Source organism: Callithrix jacchus, chromosome 7 (genome assembly GCF_049354715.1).
Source record: "Callithrix jacchus isolate 240 chromosome 7, calJac240_pri, whole genome shotgun sequence".
Lineage (NCBI taxonomy): Eukaryota > Metazoa > Chordata > Mammalia > Primates > Cebidae > Callithrix > Callithrix jacchus.
In genome coordinates this window covers 87,630,546-87,648,855 of record NC_133508.1, presented here as the reverse complement: position 1 = coordinate 87,648,855, position 18,310 = coordinate 87,630,546, and the positions used below count along the sequence as shown (strand labels likewise).

The window sequence follows — 18,310 nt, the reverse complement described above, 5'->3', positions numbered from 1 at the left end:
TTTTTGATAGTTATTATTTTAGTTATAAGCTAGTACAGGCAGATATTATTATTCCTCATTTTACAGGTAGATAGGATAAGTCATAAGTGACTTGGCCCAGATGATACAGCCTGATGTTGATGGAGTCAGGAATATAAGCAAGTCTTCTGGCTCTTTCTCGAAGGTTTATTTCATGAGAAAGTATATTGCTAACACAGCATATTGTGTGTAACTTATCCAGTCATAAATGTAAACTATTCAGTCATAAACAAACATTGAGTATGTGTATTTACATGGTTCAATATATTATTTATTTAGCATATTGTCCAGAGCCTCTTTATAAATTATTTCTGGGGAAGAAATGTTAGCGAATTACTTGTGTAAGTTGAGAGCTGATGCTATGCTTTTTAAAAGTAAACTTTATAAATGCCCAGGTTTTTAAACTTAGAGAATAGCCACTATAGCCAGTTAGTTTCTATGTATGGCTTTGTCTAATTTCCATTTTAAAAATCTGATTTGATTCACAAGTTTATCTCCAAAATAAATGTGGAATTTTTTTTTAAGGAGGTGCCTACAAATTTTGCCATGGCATGGACTTTAAAAAATTGAAATAATAAACAAGCACAGAGTTCCTGTTTACTTTGCTTTCTGCTTATTGCCTTCCAAGAGCCTGAGTTGTTTGTAGAGGAAAGTTGAGTAAGGATAAAAACACTTATTTAGTTGAAGTTTTAGAACTAAAATAGATTTGTGTGTACAGCTTCCAAATCAGTGTCGTTTTAATATTGATTTTTAGGTACAGGGGTCTTGCTATGCTGCTTAGAATGGATTTGAACTCCTCCTAAGCTCAAACAATCTTTCTGACTCAGCCTCCTAAGTAACTGGGACTACAGGCATGTGACACCTTTTGCAGTTTCCCAGCTTCCAAATAGTATCTTTTTTTTTTTTTTTTTTTTTTTTTTGAGACAAGGTCTTGCTTTGTATCTCAGGTGGGAGTGCAGTGGCACAATCACAGCCTCCTATAGCCATGAATTCTTGGGCTGAAGTGATCCTCCCACCTCAGCCTCCTGAGTAGCTTGGACCTGGCTGATTTTTGTGTGTTTTGCAGGGGTGGGGTCTCATTATGTTGCTCAGGAGTTCTAGACTCCTGGGTTCAAGCCATCCTCCCACTGTGGCGTCCCAAAGTCCTAGAGCATGAGCCACCACGCCTGGCCTTCAATTAATATCTCTTTTTTTAAAAAAGATAACTATAGATTATTTAATCTATAATGATTAAATGATTAGATGACTAAACAGAAAAGAATACCAAGGTCAAATTATAAGATGGTGGTTTTCACAGATAGGAAATTTAAAAAATACATTGCTGTTTTCGCATTCTTTGGATCTCATTAAAGGTTAGTGAAAACTTTAGGATTATTCATTGACGGATAAGATCTCTTCCTTCCTCTCATTTGTTTGATAGCTTTATTATTATTTTTAAATTTTTTGAGATGGGGGTCTCACTCTGTCACCCAGGCTGGAGTGCAGTGGCATGATCTCAGCTCACTGTAACCTGGGCTCAATTAATCCTCCCACATCAGTCTCCTGAGTACCTGGGACTACAGGCATGTGCCACCAAGCCCAGCTAACTTTTGCTATTTTTTGTAGAGATGGGGTTTTGCCCCAGCCATCTTGCCAGACTATTGTTGAATCCCAGACTAATGTTGAACTCCTAAGCTCAAGTGATCCTCCCACTTTGGCCTCCCAAAACACTGGGATTATAGGTGTGAGCCTCTGCACCTGGCCTACCCTAGAAATTTTACCAGAGGGAATTTCATGTAAGGTAGTCAATTACACAGTTGTGGAAAAAGTTCCAAGATCAGAAAAGGGATACTGAGACAACCCAGATATAATGACTGCAGGAGACAACTGGACCACCAAGCCCAGGTATGGGTGGTTCCTTCTGCTTGGCAAGGAAGGGAGCACAGGATGAAGAGCAGACTCATAGCTTCAGTGAGAAGGGTAGGGATGTAGAGGTAGTGATTCCCATTCCAGGCCAAGAAGCAGTAGGTAGAACACATCCACCAGGAGAGCCCCCTGTCGACCACCAAAGGGCATAAAGGAAAGTGATAGAGGAAAGAGGTTGGTAGAGGTTGAGGTTAACAACTTTATTTGTAGCTCAGCGGAAGAGCCCTAGGAACTTGGCTCCAGACATAAGAGAAGGAAGTTCTGTTCAGCTGATACTGCTAGCTTTGGCAGGATGCAGAGAGACTTGTGGAAAAGGTGCTGAAAAAAAGAAAAGCTAGAAGCTAACATCAGTGGTTGATGCTAAAACAAAATGAGTGCCACTGTTGGGTGATATATTGCTGCTAGGGTGATGTTGATAGGATCAATGTACAAACTGCAAGAAGATAGAGGCCGTGTGTGTGTGTGTGTGTGTGTGTGTGTGTGTGTGTGTGTGTTTGCTACCGAAGTTTTTGTTTCTGTTACTGGTCATAAGGCCATAGTTGATACTTTGAATTTCATCTTTCACTGTTTATTCTGTATTCCCTGTTTTCAGCCAGCACTTCAAACGGTCGGGGTTTGTTTGTTTGTTTTTACCTGGTGGGCACCTTACGCCTTCATTTTTGAAGAGTCAGAATCCTCAGTGTACCTGTCTTTTTTATTAGTTGTAATTTTCCATTCTCACTAGACATGCCCCATAAAATCTCCTGGGCTCCAGACATAGTCCATTATGTAGCAGCAGCCCAATTTTTTTCTTGGTAATCAGGACGAGTCACTCTAGCCACTACTCCTTCCCTAAATTCAGTGCCATTAGGAGTACAAAATGGCCAAGCCACATTCTCAAGTTCCAATTTGATGGAAGTGTTCTAGAAATGTTTCATCTTTGGGAACCATGATTTCTGAACCATCGGCACCCAAAGTTGTAGGAGGCAAAAATTTAGTAAGCTATTAGTCGTGTAAGAAGAATCACTGTTAACACTTAATTCCTATGCATGTGTTTTCTGGCAGTATGAAAAATAGTGTGGTGTTCAAATGTTGTCACTCATAAGTGGGTGTTGAACAATGAGAACACATTGACACAGGGAGGGGAACATCACACACTGGGGCCTGCTTGGGGTGGAGGGCTAGGGAAGGGATTGTGGGGCTGGGGGTGGGGGTGGGGAGGGATAGCATTAGGAGAAGTACCTAATGTAGATGATGGGGGTGATGGATACAGCAAACCACCATGGCACCTGTATACCTGTGTAACAAACCTGCACATTCTGCACGTGTACCCCAGAACTTAAAGTATAATAAATAAATATTTTTAAAAAAGAAAAACAGTGTGGTATTTCAACACCAATATAAAGCATTTATACCATATACTTTAAGGAGGAGCCCCAAGCTTTGAGGTTATCTCCTAATCTGTGTTATAACTGTGTCTTCTTTTTTTGTTTTTGTTTGTTTTTGAGATGGAGTCTCATTCTGTTGCCCAGGCTGGTGTGCAGTGCCATGATCTTGGCTCACTGCAACCTCTGCCTCCCAGGTTTGAATGATTCCCTTGCCTCAGCCTCCCGAGTAGCTGGGATTACAGGTATGCGCCACCATGCCTGGCTAATTTTTTGTATTTTTAGTAGAGACAAGGTTTCACCATGTTGATCAGGCTGGTCTCAAACTCCTGACCTCGTGATCCACCTGCCTCAGCCTCCCAAAGTGCTGGAATTACAGGCATGTGCCACCGTGCCTGGCTTCATAACTGAGTCTTTAGTAAGTCATTCTATTGTGCTGTCAAGCTAGCTGCTCCTAGGTAATGGCATACACAATGATCACAGTGCTGAATATCTTTTGCTGTGAAACAAGTTCCTTAGTTAGAACAAGTGTTCTGGAGTCCTAGCACTTTGGGAAGCTGAGGCTGGTAGATCATGAGGTCAGAAGTTCAAGACCAGCCTGGCCAAGATGGTGAAAACCCATCTCTACTAAAAATACAAAAATTAGCCGGGCGTGGTGGCAGGCAGCTGTAATCCTGGTTACTGTAGAGGCTGAGGCAGAGAATTGCTTGAAACTGGGAGGTGGAGGTTGCAGTGAGCCAAGATTGCGCCACTGCACTCTAGCCAGGGTGACAGAGCGAGACTCTGTCTCAACAACAACAACAACAAAAAGAACCAGCGTTGTGTGGGAAGCCATCAATATGGTATTCCCTAAGTCCATGAATGGTGGTCCTGACAGATGCGTCGCTGTCAGGTAAGTCAAATTTCTATTTAGAAAAGTGTCTTTTTCAGAAAAGATAGATCACTGCCCCCTCCATTATGGAAATAGTTTATTACCAGATCCCTAGGAAATAGCACATTATTGGGGACTCAATATTAGTCCATGTCATTTGCAGTTTAGGCACTCCATAGTTTACCTAGCTAGATGCAGCCTTGGTGGGGGAAGTTCATGTTGTCATGTCCATGCCTATCTTCCATCTCTGTTGATATGGCCGCATTGTACATTAATGCATCGAGCAGCCTCAGTAGCAAGGGAAAAAAATGCGGACTGAACAATGTCTCTATCCATGTTGCTAAGATCCCTTTTTCTGGCCGGGCGCGGTGACTCATGCCTGCAATCCTAGCACTATGGGAGGCTGAGGCAGGCGGATCACAAGGTTAGGAGACTGAGACCATCCTGGCTAACACAGAGAGACCTCATCTCTACTAAAAATACAAAAAATTAGCTGGGCGTGTTGGCCCACTTCTGTGGTCTCAGCTACTCAGGAGGCTGAGGCAGGAGAATTGCTTGAACCGGGGAGGCGGTGGTTGCAGTGAGCCGAGATGGCACCACTGCACTCCAGCCTGGGTGTCAGAGGAGATTCTGTCTCAAAAAACAAAAACAAAAACAAAAGATCCTTTTTTAAATTGATTAGCCTTTAGAGAATATTCATTTAAAAAACAAATATATTTAGCCGGGTGCAGTGGTTCATGCCTGTAATCCCAGCACTTTGGGAGGCTAAGGCGGGTAGATCACCTGAGGTCAGGAGTTCCAGACCAGCCTGGCCAACATAATGTAAACCTGTCTCTACTAAAAATACAAAAAATTAGCTGGGTGTAGTGGCAGGCATCTGTAATCCCAGCTACTCAGGAGGCTGAGACAGGAGAATTGCTTGAACCCTAGAGACGGAGGTTGCAGTGAGCTGAGATCACGCCATTTCACTCCAACCTGGGCAACAAGAGTGAAACTTCGTCTCAAAATAATAATAATAATAATAAATTCTGTGTGCACTCTAAAAGATCTGTTTTCATATCTCTTTCCCAGACTTTCTTGTCACCCAGTTTTTCAGTTTTATTCTTTTCAGGACCTGAACAGCTGGCTAACCCATTATCTGTTGCCTATGGTTCAATGTAGATTTATACTCCAGGCTTTCTCTCCTTCCAGATGAAATGGTGAACATAGTACAACATTAAGTTCTCTGCAGTGGGAGGCTTTTTTCACTGCTCTCTTTCAGGGATATCATTGATTGTGGTTATAGTACTACAGCAGCATAATTTGGCTGGTGCCAGCATATAGTACATAATCATTTTTTCTCTTCCCAGTCCAAATTTTTTTTCCCCTCAGTTAACTTAGTTATTTCTTACTTATTGTTGGGAAGTACAAAGTAGAGCATTCACCCTCATGTCCTTTCAGCCATTGAACTCTAGAAACTTTATCAAGGTGGCAGTCCCTATATTTTTGTGATATGTGTCTGCTAATTCCTAACATGCATGCGTCTTACCAAAGTATCAAAGTTTAGGTTTAGTTTTCCTTATCCAAAGTGCATGGGGCCAGAAGTATTTCACATTTCAGAGTTTCTCAGATTTGGGGATATTTGCATTATACATACTGATTAAGCATCCCTAATCCAAAAATCTGAAATCTGAAATGTTCCAGTGAGCATTTCCTTTGAGTGTTACGTCAGCGCTCAAAAAGTTTCAGATTTGGGAGCATTTCAAATTTCAGACTTTTGGATTAGGGAGACTTGCTACTTATGCACTTTGGGACCAATCTATGTTGTCATCAGTGTAATATTATTCTGTGGAATGTCAAGTTAGTCAAGATTTCTTTTTCTTTTTTTGAGACTGAGTTTTGCCCTTGTTACCCAGGCTGGAGTGCAATGGCGTGATCTTGGCTCACTGCAACCTCCGTCTCCTGGGTTCAGGCAATTCTCCTGCCTCAGCCTCCTGAGTAGCTGGGATTACAGGCATGCGCCACCATGCCCAGCTAATTTTTTGTATTTTTAATAGAGACGGGGTTTCACCACGTTGACCAGGATGGTCTCGATCTCTTGACCTTGTGATCCACCAACCTCGGCCTCCCAAAGTGCTGGGATTACAGGCGTGAGCCACCACGCCCGGCCCATCAAGATTTCTACAGACTAGATTATTAGGACAAAGAGCAGGAGAGTTGACATAATCTTTAGGAAAAGACAGTGAAGACATTTCTGTACCCTGCTGAGTTAAAGCAAAATATACGTCCCGGTGCTTACAAATTAGAATAGAATAAAAACATATGCAAGATCGTTTGTTTCCAGTGGTCCCGTCTTACATTATAGTCCTAACTCCATGGATCAGAAAACCAATATGGAATATCTTCTATTACGAGTATGTCTTTTTCTATTATACCTCCAGGACCTAGGGAAATAACTGCAGGGTAGATTGACTGATTGATGGAATTTACTGTGAGTTTGATTTGGGCCAAAACTTCACTGCCAACCCTAATCTTTCACTTTTGTAAATTCCCCAATAATTAGCATCATTTTAGAGTTAGCATCTAGTAATCTCCTGCAAATCTGGATATTTTCTTTTTATTGGCACACAGATACTCTAGTAAACAGCTGCAGGTGTCTTAGTGGAAACCTTCGAGGAAAATTTACAATAAATACTTGTGGCTCTGTTGTGTTTTAGGGGACCATGCCTCATTTAATCCGGAGCTTTATGTCTGTAAACCAACTTATGTTTGGAAACTGGAAGTGACCCCATTGTGGTCACTGAAGTCAGGATTTACGCTACCAAGTCTGGGGTTCCTACTATTTACAGATCAAGTGGTATTTTAGTAGATTGATCTTTAATTTTGTTCCCTAAAAATACCGTGCTCAGTTAAGTACTTCTAAAGGTCTCTGCAGGTCTTGTATGTCAAAACCTTCTGATTGCCACTTTCTATCCATGCTATGCTTTAACATGATTGTTCTTACCTTTTCTCTATCAAGTTTTGCCATTTTACCTCTGCCACTCTGGAATCTGATCAGTTTGTTAAGGAGTCTTTCTCAGTTGTGTCATCTCTTCATGTAATTCCTAACTCACAGAAAACAGTCACCACAGAGTCTTTCAAATACAGATTCCTTTGCTAATGTATTTTAAAATGCTTTAGTGCAGTATCCTCTAGGACCTCATGGATATGGGAGGGCGTGTTATACGTGGTATATTCAGGTTATACATGGTAAATCTACTCTAGCATTCCTGTTTCTTTAAGCATCTGCATTTCTTCTACATTATCCTAGGACGATGTGCAGGCATCTCATCTTCATGAAATGTGGACTCTTGAGAGTTTTCATTTAGCCAGCTATTAAACTATTAAGAGTTTAAGCTAAAAGCTTAAACTGAGGGGGATACTAGCCTTCTAGTACAAGGGGAAGCTAGCTTTCTCAGTCATAGGAGAAGGAGCTGTTCACCCAGGTATCATTTCATATTTTAGGGCCTCTCTCCTTTCAAAACAAAGGACACTTAGAAAGTATGTTTATTCAACTTTCACCATAATTCTACAGTCTGCAAAATTAAATTTTTGACCTAATTCTTGGCAGAGTCATACCTATGGTTACAAGAGGTAAGAAACATTTTTAAAAAATTAAATATATATTTTACTGGATTTTAGGTTTTGGGGGGTACATGTGAAGAACATGCAAGATTGTGTTTTTAAAATTTTATAGCTATCTTGTCATGACCTGAGCTGAAAGTTAAAAACTTTAAAACTCTGTATGGTTTTCTTTTTTAAGTCTCTTGAGTCAGAAGCAGCCATCTTGGAGTCCTTGGTGTCATTATTACCATCAAAATAGTCAAGTCAAACAGTCATTTGGTTCTCTTAGAGACTTGTTACAATAGGCATATCATCATAATTAGCTACAAGTGATAATGCAATAATCATTATGCCAGTACATGGAATGGATCACTAGTATTCTATTTTTTATTGACAAGGAGCTAGCAGTGAATTGAAGATCAAGGGCACATAATCAAGCCAATTCTTGAGTCTTGTCTTTGAAAGTATGTTTCCTGGGAAACTCTTTACTATATCAGAATCCAGCCAGGAAAATGAAACATACTAGATATTTCACCAGAGGAAATTTAAGGTAGGATTGTTTACATAAGTATGGAAGACTGAAAGAGCAAAAAGAGGTAACTTGGATATGATAAAAGCTAGAGGAAGCTACCACTGTTAGGTTTAGGGAACAAAGGGGTTAACAGAACCATGAAGCATAGAGGAGACTCCTGAAGCTGCGGATCAGACCTCTGTGAGTGTACACTGACAGCTGCCGCTCATTTCTAAGAGAATATCATGAAGCTGGTTATAAGAATGTTGGAAAGATAAGACTGGAATCTACCTACAGGGTGATGCTGATGGAAATGAATGCAAGCAGGAAAAAAGAAGTCTCTCCTCCCCTCTTTAACTACTAATCTCTAGATAGTGTCTCCTGTTGGTAGAATCTAACAGGAAAACATCTAGAAGACAAAAATACAGTTTTGTAGAATCCTGGCCCCAGCATCACAGAGTAGACTATATGGAAAGGTAGATTTAAAGTTAAAAAACAGTATGTCAGTGACTAGCTTTTTCTTAGTTTTTTCTTTGGGTCTTGAGAAGTAGCGACAAACTTTAGAGATGTGAAATGTTATTGCACAGATTCTGTTCATAGATATTTAAGAGCTCACTTTGGATTTCAGCTGTGGCACTCTTGCCTGCCTTTGGACATTTTCTTCGTTTCCATGTTTTTTTATACAAGATTATTTTCTTTGAATTTAACAACTAGGAAAAGGGGTCAGTTTTTGTCTTGGATCAGTGATTACTGGAGTATCTGAGCTCTGTTGATTCAAAAACTATTTTTGAACTTTTTGGAGTATGATTTAAAATGAGCAATACTTGGAATCCCAAACACACATATACAACTATATAACAGAATAAAAAGTTTTATGGAACAATACATGGTCCTATTAAGTGACACAATGCTGATAATTTCTATTCTAATCTTTAAAAGACTGATCACAACTCACCAAGTCGATTATGTAATCTGTAGTCTGATGAACACTGTTCGGAGCAACAGTATGAATAAATGAAATTAAATATAAATATTTTTCTACTTAATTATATGAACATTGCTTAACTCAGCATGCTTTTGGTTATTGTTGTTGTTGTTTTGTGCAGGTTCCCAGGCCATTGTTTTCTCTTAAATTCAGGTTGAGAAGAAAGATGTTTTAGAGCTGGTCTTGAGTTGTAGTGATCGTGGAAGATACATACAATAATGATGTTGCAACCGAAACATTCCTATGGTTCCCTCTCTCCCCACCACCTTCTCTCAGGGAGGGAAAAAAAAGTGATAATACATATGATAAATTAAGTCAGAGAAAAGCCCAATTTTAAAATAATTATTCCTTATTAGTTTGACAAATATTTGAGTGCCTCCTATGTATAAAATCTTAAGCTCAAGGCAGAGGATACAGCTATTAAAAACACAAATATGAGCTTTATTCTTGGGGGACTTACATTCCAGTGGAGACATAGATATCAAATCATTAATTATACAACTAACTAATTCTAGTGTGGAATTAGACCTAGTGCCCTGAGTTAAGACATTCAATCTGAGATATGAAGCCTTGAGTATAATTTTTTAAAAGAAAGACAGAAGTAGATGGGTAATGGAGGAAAAGATATTCTTAGAGGGAATAGCCTGTATTCCTCTGTGAAATGGGAATGATTAAGGTGAGAGAAGAAATGAAAGACCATGTGCCTGTTAGCATAGAAGGCTGGAAATAGTGTAGCACAAGAAGATGGAAAGCTAGGTAGGATTCAGATCATGCAGGGCCTTATAAGCCACTTTAAGTATTTATCTGAAGAGCAAAGGAGAACATTTGAAGGGTTGAGAAAGAGAATGATATGAAGACATTTGTGTCTTTAATTTCACTCTAGGGGCATGATGGAATGGAACTCAGTGTTGCAGAAATGCATATAAAGAGATTAGTTAGGAGGCAATTGCATTAGTTCATACAAGAGGTAATCATGGCTTGTACTAGAGTGACAGCATCCGAGGGTAAAGGTGGATGACTTAAACAAAACATACTTAGGAGATACAATTTAAAGGACTGATTAGATATGTGGGTTGAAAAAGAAGGAATCAAGGATAACACCACAGGTTTCTGGATTGAGTTGTTATTAGGAGTAATAGAGGAGGGTCAGACTTGAGGAAATACTAATGAATTAAGCTGTGGACATACTGAGTTGGGGGTCTGGGATCTTACTAAGTACCAGATGTGCAAATATAATTATTGTTCCCATTTTACAAACGGGACAGTTATTAAGTGGGCAGAGCCAGGATTTTATTTTTATTTTTTAAGAAGGGAGAGATTTGAACTTGTTTAAATGTTATTTAAAAGAATCCAGAAGAGAAAGAGATATCAAAGATACTGGATATAAAAGGGATAATCCCTATTGTAGAGCTAATGAGGAGATTGTTTTAGCCTGGGTGCAGTGCCTCATGCCTGTAATCTTAGCACTTTGGGAGTCAGAAGTGGTAGGATCACTTGAGGCCAGGAGTTGAACACTGGCTTGGCCAGCATAACAAGACCCCATTTCTACAAAAAAAATACAAAAATGAGATGGGCTTGGTGGCATGCACATGTAGTCCCAGCTACTCAGGAGGCTGAGGTGGATTGATTGCTGGAGCCCAGGAGTTCAAGGCTGCAGTGAGCCAAGATTGTGCCACTGCTCTCCAGTCTGGGTGACAGAGTGAGACCCCCATCTCAAAGAAACAAACAAACAAATAAAATTGTTTTAGATTTTGAACAGATTAAAAAAATGATAGCGCCTGTATTTTACAGGCAGTGAGAAAGAGTGTGTATGCGGGATTATTTGTGTATTTAATGTTAAGAAGATAAGAGAAATTTCTCTTGATGGCTTTTGTTTTCTTGGTAAAATGGAAAAAGATACCTTTTAAGACAGAGTTGTGAGGTAGGGAGAATTAAGGTTTAAGGACAGTAAAGTTTCAAAATAGTGGAAAGCAGAGTTAATCAGTCAAATAATAGTTCAGTGAGTAAATGAGAGTGAGTGAAAAAGACACTGTTCTTAATTTGCAGAGTTAAAAATGATGTTTTAGTAACATCATAACAACATAAGGTAAAAATCTAAATGATAAATGATATAATATTGCTAATAGACATAGAAAGGCTAGTATAAGAAGGAGAGTGATACGGCCTTCAGTTAATGGGAAAGATTTTGTGGAGGAAGTAGAACTCAAGTTTGGCCTTGACACACATGTAGGTAAACTTACTTGATAGGAAGAACAACACAAGCCATGTATGGAGAGGGTCCCTAGGGTATTCTATAATGATTTAGTTGACAATAATCCTTCTTTTATGTCAACATTTTAGTGAATATGGAAGTGAGACCATACCAGGACCTGCATTTAATCCAGCAAGTCATCCAACTCCAGTTTCTACTTCCTCCTCCTCTTCCTCTTCTTCGGCGTTTCGACCTGTAATGCCATCCAGGCAGATTGTAGAAAGGCAACCTCGGATGCTGGACTTCAGGGTTGAATACAGAGACAGAAATGTTGATGTGGTACTTGAAGACAGCTGTACTGTTGGTAAGATTTTTGCTGCCTTAAAGCCTTCACAGATAAATAATTAGGTAAACATTCAGTTTATATTTTTTTTATTTTGAGTTGACTACCAGCAAGAAGGGGAAAAAAAGCAGTTGAAACTGGTAACTTTCCAATACTGATTATTGTGCTTTATTTTTAAATGGTGTGTTGAGATTGAGGTAAGTTTGAGAATACTTTTTTTTTGTTGTTCCATGCAAGTGGAGTGGTATATGATGCTGTTTGAGGGCTGATGCAAATCAAACATCTAAGAACTTCAATAAAATACCCTAAACAAGTACACTGCATATCACACTTCACAACTGAGACTCACTCCTTTTTCATAGGATATATCTTGGTCCTTTTTGTGCTGCTCTAACAATACATGAGACTGGGTAATTTATAAGGAACAGAAATTTATTTTCTCGTATTTCTGGAGACTTGGAAGTCTAAGATGAAGGCTTAGAAGATTTAGTGTCTGGTGAGGGCTGCTCTCTGTTTGCATGTGGCACCTTAATGCTCCATCCTCCCAAGTGGGGAACATTGTGCCCTCACATAGCAGAAGGGCAAAAGGGACAGACTCCCTTTATCAAACTCTTTTTATAAGGGCACCTAATCCCATTAATGAAGCTCTCATTGCCTAATCGCCTCTTAAAGGACCTGCATCTTAATACTATCTCATAGACAACACCTGAATTTTGGTGGAGATACATTCAAACCATTACACTAAATTTAATGATAAATCAGACATGAGACATGTTTCCATCACTTTTCTTTCTGCCAGTTGAAAAAATGCTATTTTTCAAATGGAGGTTAAAGTATATGCCTGACACACTTTACCAAATTACTGTAGTTTAACTATGTTGAACTTATTTATATTTGATTCAGATTATCTGATCTATTTTCATTGTAGAACTACATATTAACTTTCTCTTAATGTAATTTACCTTAAATCTGAATTCTAGATGTTTCTGAAAATTTCTCTTTATTCCTTTTAGGGGAGACCCTTTTCTAATTTTATTAATTGAGTCTTGGAAAGCAAGGCTATTAGTAGTGTTCATTCCTACACATTACTCAGATTATGTTATTCCTTTTCTTAAAGCCATTCAAAAACTTTCCATTGATTTTAGGATATAATTCAAATCTTTAAGATGGCCTATAAGTCCCTGCTTGATCAAGCCCCTGCCCGCATTTCTAGTTTCATCTATTACCACTCTCCTTCTAGTTCACTATGCCTGTGCCATAATGGACTTACTTCAGTTTACCGAACAGGTTATTAGTCTTCTCTGAGCCTTTGCACTTGTTTCTTCTTCTATGTAGATAATTCTTCTAAATGAACCCCTTCTCCCTGTACCCATTTCCATGCCCCCAAATATTCTGTACATTCTTGTTTTTTATTTTTAAAAAATTATGGTAAAAAATTACATAATATGAGATTTAGCCTCTCAAATTTCTAAGTGTACAGCACGATTGTTAACTGTATGCACTTTTTCATCTTACATAACTGAAACTCTATACCCATTGGATAGCAGCTCTTCGTTTTCCCCTCCCTCAAGCTCCTGACAACTGCTAGGAGCAGTTTTATATTCTCTATTCTGTTTCTATAAGCTTGACTCCAAATACCTCATATAAGTGGAATAATGCAGTATTTGCTCTGATGGCTTATTTCACTTAGCATAATGGCCTCAGCACTTATATATGTTCTAGCATATAGCAGGACTTTCTTCTTTTTTAAAACTGAATAATATTCCATTGTGTGTATATATTTTTTAATTCATTAACCTATCATCAGTGGACATTTAGGTTGTTTCTACCTTTTGGGTATTGTGAATAATGCTGCAATGAACATGAGAATGTGATTTTTCTTTTTTGAGAGAGACAGAGTCTCACTCTGTTACCCAGGCTGGAGTGCAGTGGCATGATCATGGCTCACCGTAGCCTCAAACTCCTGGGCTCAAGCAATCCCCCTGTCTTGGCCTTCTGAGTAGTGGGACTATAGGTTTGTGCCACCATGACTGGCTAATTTTTTTTTTTTTTTTTGCTTTGTAGAGAAGGGGTCTCACTTTCTTGCCCAGTCTGGTCTTGGACTCCTGGGCTCAAGTGATCCTCCTGCCTCAGACTCCCAAAGTGTTGGGATCACAGGAATGAGTCACCATGCCCAGCTGTGGGAGTGCAAATATTTTATAGAAATCTTGTTTCCAATTCTGTTGGCAGTATGTCCAAAAGTGGGATTGCTGGATTAGATGGTAATTTCATTTATAATTTTTTGAGGAATGTCCAAACTGTTTTGTATAGCAACTACACCATTTTACATTCCAACCACCAACTTTGTTAACACTTATTATTTTCTGTTTTTCTTTTCTTTTTTTTTTTTCTTTAAATAATAGCCATCCTAAAAGATGAAGTGATACCTCATTGTGGGTTTGATTTATATTTGTCTGATTAGTGATGTTGAGTATCTTTTCATATACCTTTGCCCATTTGTATGTCTTGTTTTGAGAAATCTCTATTGAAGTCCTTTGCACATTTTAAAAATAGGTTATTTGATATTTTATTATTGAGTTATAGCAGTTTTACTGTATTTTGTATTTTAACCCCTTATTAGATATATGGTTTGCATGTATTTCCTCTCATTCTGTAGGTTGCCTTTTTACTCTGTTTTTTACTTTTCTGTGCAGAAGCTTTCTAATTTGATATAGTCTCACTTGTCTATTTTTTTTTTTATTGTCTGTGCTTTTAGAGTCATTTCAAAGAAACCATTGCCAAGATCAGTGTTATGAAGCATTTCGTCTCTGCTTTCTTATAGTTTTATAGTTTCAAGTTTTTGTTTTGTTTTTTAAAAAAGGGTCTTTCTCTGTCACCCAGGCTGGAGGACAGTGGCAGAGTCTTGGCTTGTATAGTTTTAAGTCTTATATTTAAGTCTTTAATTCATACAGTACAGTGAGATGATGTTTGTGTATGTTATAAGGGTCCAATTCTTTTGCATGCAGATATCCAGTTTTCTCAGTACCATTTGTTGAAGAAACTATTCTTTCCATCTTGTAGAATCTTGGCACTTTTGTCAAAGATCATTTCACTGTGTGGGTTTTATTTCCAGGATTCTTGTTTTGTTCCATTAGTTGGTGTGTCTGTCTTTATGCCACTACCAAACTGATCTTATTACTCTGGCTTGTAGTATGTTTTGAAGTTAGGAAGTGGGAGGCCTCCAGTGTTGTTCTTCTTTCTCACAACTGTGTTTGGAGTTTCTTGTGGTTACTTATGGAATTTAGGATTCTTTCTTTATTTTTGTAAAAAATAGCATTGGCATTTTGATAGAGATTGCATTGAATCTGCAGATCACTATGAATAGTATGGACATTTTAACAATGCTAAGTTTTTCAGTCTGTGACCATGGGAAGCTTTTGCAGTGTTTTTAATTTCTTTCAGCAATGTTTTATATTTTTTAGTGGACAAGTCCTTTGTCTCTTTGGATAAGTTTATTCATAAGCATTTTATTCTTTTGAAGCTATTGTGAACAGGACTGTTTTCTTAATTACCTTTTCAGATAGTTCATTGTTAGTATATAGAAATGCAACTGATTTTTATGTGTTGATTTTGCATCTTATAACAAGATTGATTAATTTTGTATTCGTTCTAACAGTTTTTTTTTTCTTTTTTCTTTTTTTTTGGTAGAATCCTTAGTGTTTTCTACTTATAAGATAATGTCAAAAAAGACAAAAAAAGATAAGCATAACTCCCCTCAAAGGCCAGGCACAGTGGCTCACACCAGTAATCCCAGTTCTTAGGGAGGCACAGGCGGGAGGATAGCTTGAGCTGAGGAGTTTGAGACCTGCCTGGGTAATACAGTAAGACCCCATTCTCTACAAAAAGGGGGGGAAAAAAAGTGTAAGATCATGTTATCTGTAAAAAGATAGTTGTATTTCTTCCTTTCCAATTTGGATGCCTTTTTTTTTTTTTTTTTTCCTAATTGTTCTAGCTAGGCTTTCCAGTCCTACATTGAGTAGAACTGGTGAGAGGTTATCCTAGCTTGTTCCTGATATTAGAAGAAAACCTTACAGTTCTTATTCCTTGAATATGATGTTTGCTGTAGGACTTTTATATATGGCTTTTATTATGTAGAGGCTATTTGCTTTAATTTATAGTTTGTTCAGTATTTTTATTATGAAAAAATGTTGAATTTTGTCAAATGCTTTTTGTTTATCTGTTGAGATGATTGTGTGACATTTATTCTTCTTTCTGTTAATGTGGTGTGTCGCATTGGTTGATTTTCTTTTTTTTTTTTGAGATGGAGGCTTGCTCTTCTACCCAGGCTGGAGTGTAGCAGTACGATCTTGGCTCACTGCAACCTCTGCCTCCTGGGTTCAAGTGATTCTCATGCCTCAGCCTCCTCAGTAGCTGTGATCACAGATGCACAGCCACCATGCCTGGCTAGTTTTTGTGTTTTTAGTAGACATGAAGTTTCGCCATGTTGGCCAGGCTATTTTCAAACTCCCGACCTCAAGTAATCCACCTGCCTTGGCCTCCCAAAGTGCTGGGATTATAGTCGTGAGCCACCGCCGCTGGCTGATTTCATATGTTGAATAATCCTTTCATCCTAGAGATGCCACACTTGGTCATGGTGTGTGATCCTTTTAATGTGCTGTTGAATTTAGTTTCAATAATATTTTATTGAGGATCTTCGCATCTGTATTTATCAGTGATAGTGGACTATAGTTTTCTTTTCGTCTGATAGCTTCTTTGTCTTTGGTATTGGTGTAATGCTAGCCTCATAAAAGAAATCAGAAAGTTGGCCAGGCGCGGTGACTCACACCTATAATCCCAGCACTTTGGGAGGCCGAGGTGGGTGGATCACGAGGTCAAGAGATCGAGACCATCCTGGTCAACGAGGTGAAACCCCGTCTCTACTAAAAATACAAAAATTAGCTGGGCATGGTGGCACGCGCCTGTAATCCCAGCTACTCGGGAGGGTGAAGCAGGAGAATTGCTTGAACCTAGAAGGCGGAGGTTGCGGTGAGCCGAGAACGTGCCATTGCACTCCAGTCTGGGTAACACCAGTGAAATTCCGTCTCAAAAAAAAAAAAGAAATCAGAAAGTATTCCCTCCTTCAGTTTTTTTGGAGGAGTGTGAGAAGGGTTGGCAGTAATTCTTCTTTAAATGTTCAATAACATTCTCCAGTGATACCATCTGGTCCTGTGTGTTTCTTTGTTGGGAGGTTTTTTATTACTGATTCACTTTTAATAACAGACTCGTTACATGTGTCTGTTCAGATTTTCAGTTTCTTCATGATTCAGTCTTGGTAGGTTGTATGTTTCTAGGAACTTATCAATCTCTTCTCTGTTATCTAATTTGTTGGCATATGATTGTTCATGGTAGTCACATAATTTTTAATTTTTTTTTCTTTTTCTTTTTCTTGAGACAAGAGTTTCACTCTTGTTACCCAGGCTGGAGTGCAATGGCGCGATCTTTGCTCACCGCAACCTCTGACTCCTGGGTTCAGGCAATTCTCCCCCCTCAGCCTCCTGAGTAGCTGGGATTACAGGCACACGCCACCATGCCCAGCTAATTTTTTGTATTTTTAGTAGAGACGGGGGTTTCACCATGTTGACCAGGATGGTCTCGATCTCTTGACCTCGTGATCCACCCACCTCGGCCTCCCAAAGTGCTGGGATTACAGGCTTGAGCCACTGTGCCCGGCCCTATTTTTCTGTTTTTTTCTTAGTCTAATAAAGGTTGATGAATTTGGTTGATCTTTAAAAAAACTGTTAGTATTGTTGATTTTATTCCTGTTATTTCTGTATATTAAAATATGGTACAAAAAGTAACATGTTAATAGGATAGTTACTATGAATGGAGCTTGCAGGACTGGAAGTTGCTCTCAATGAGCGAGTAGTGAGTGAATGTGCAGGCCTAGGACATTACTGTACATTGATGTAGACTTTATACACACTGTACTCTTAGGCTACGCTAAATGTATTTAAAAATATATTTCTTTAATAATGAGTTAACCTTAGCTTACTGTAACTTTTTTACTTTATAAGCTTTAAAACTTTTAAAACTTTTTGAGGATGGGCACAGTGGCTCATGCCAGTAATCTCAGCATTTTGTGGGGCCTAGACAGATGGATTGCTGGAGCCGAGGAATTCAAAATCAGGTTGGTCTCGAATTTTTTTAAGTGAGACCTTGTCTCTTTTAAAAAATATAAAAATAAAAAACTTTTCGACATTTTTATAACACCTTGCTGAAAACACAAACACATGGTACAGTTGTACAAATGTCTTTTTATAATCCTTTTTGTGTATTCTTTTATGTTTTAAAATTTTTTAGTTATTATTTTTTAACTTTTAAAACTTTTTTGTTAAAAACTAAAACACATGTAGGGTCCAGCCCTACAGAGTTCTGTGAGCCCCTCTCTGCTTGTGTGGAGACGAGAAATTGTAGAAATAAAAGACACATGACACAGAGATAGAGAAAAGAGAGTTTGGGCCCGGGGGTCCACTGCCAGCCAAAGTGTGGAGTCCAGCAGTG

General features: G+C 38.6%; 1 protein-coding gene across 10 annotated transcripts in view; it reads left to right on the top strand.

The window, feature by feature from the left end:
* FAF1 (Fas associated factor 1) overlaps nucleotides 1–18,310 on the top strand; it is a 569,750-nt gene that overhangs the window by 184,202 nt on the left and 367,238 nt on the right. For all 10 annotated transcript variants that reach the window (XM_035251413.3, XM_002750807.7, XM_078331686.1 and 7 more), the window contains one exon: nucleotides 11,577–11,791. In XM_035251413.3, coding sequence (XP_035107304.1) covers nucleotides 11,577–11,791 — 215 coding nt within the window. The remainder of the gene's footprint in view (nucleotides 1–11,576; nucleotides 11,792–18,310) is intronic.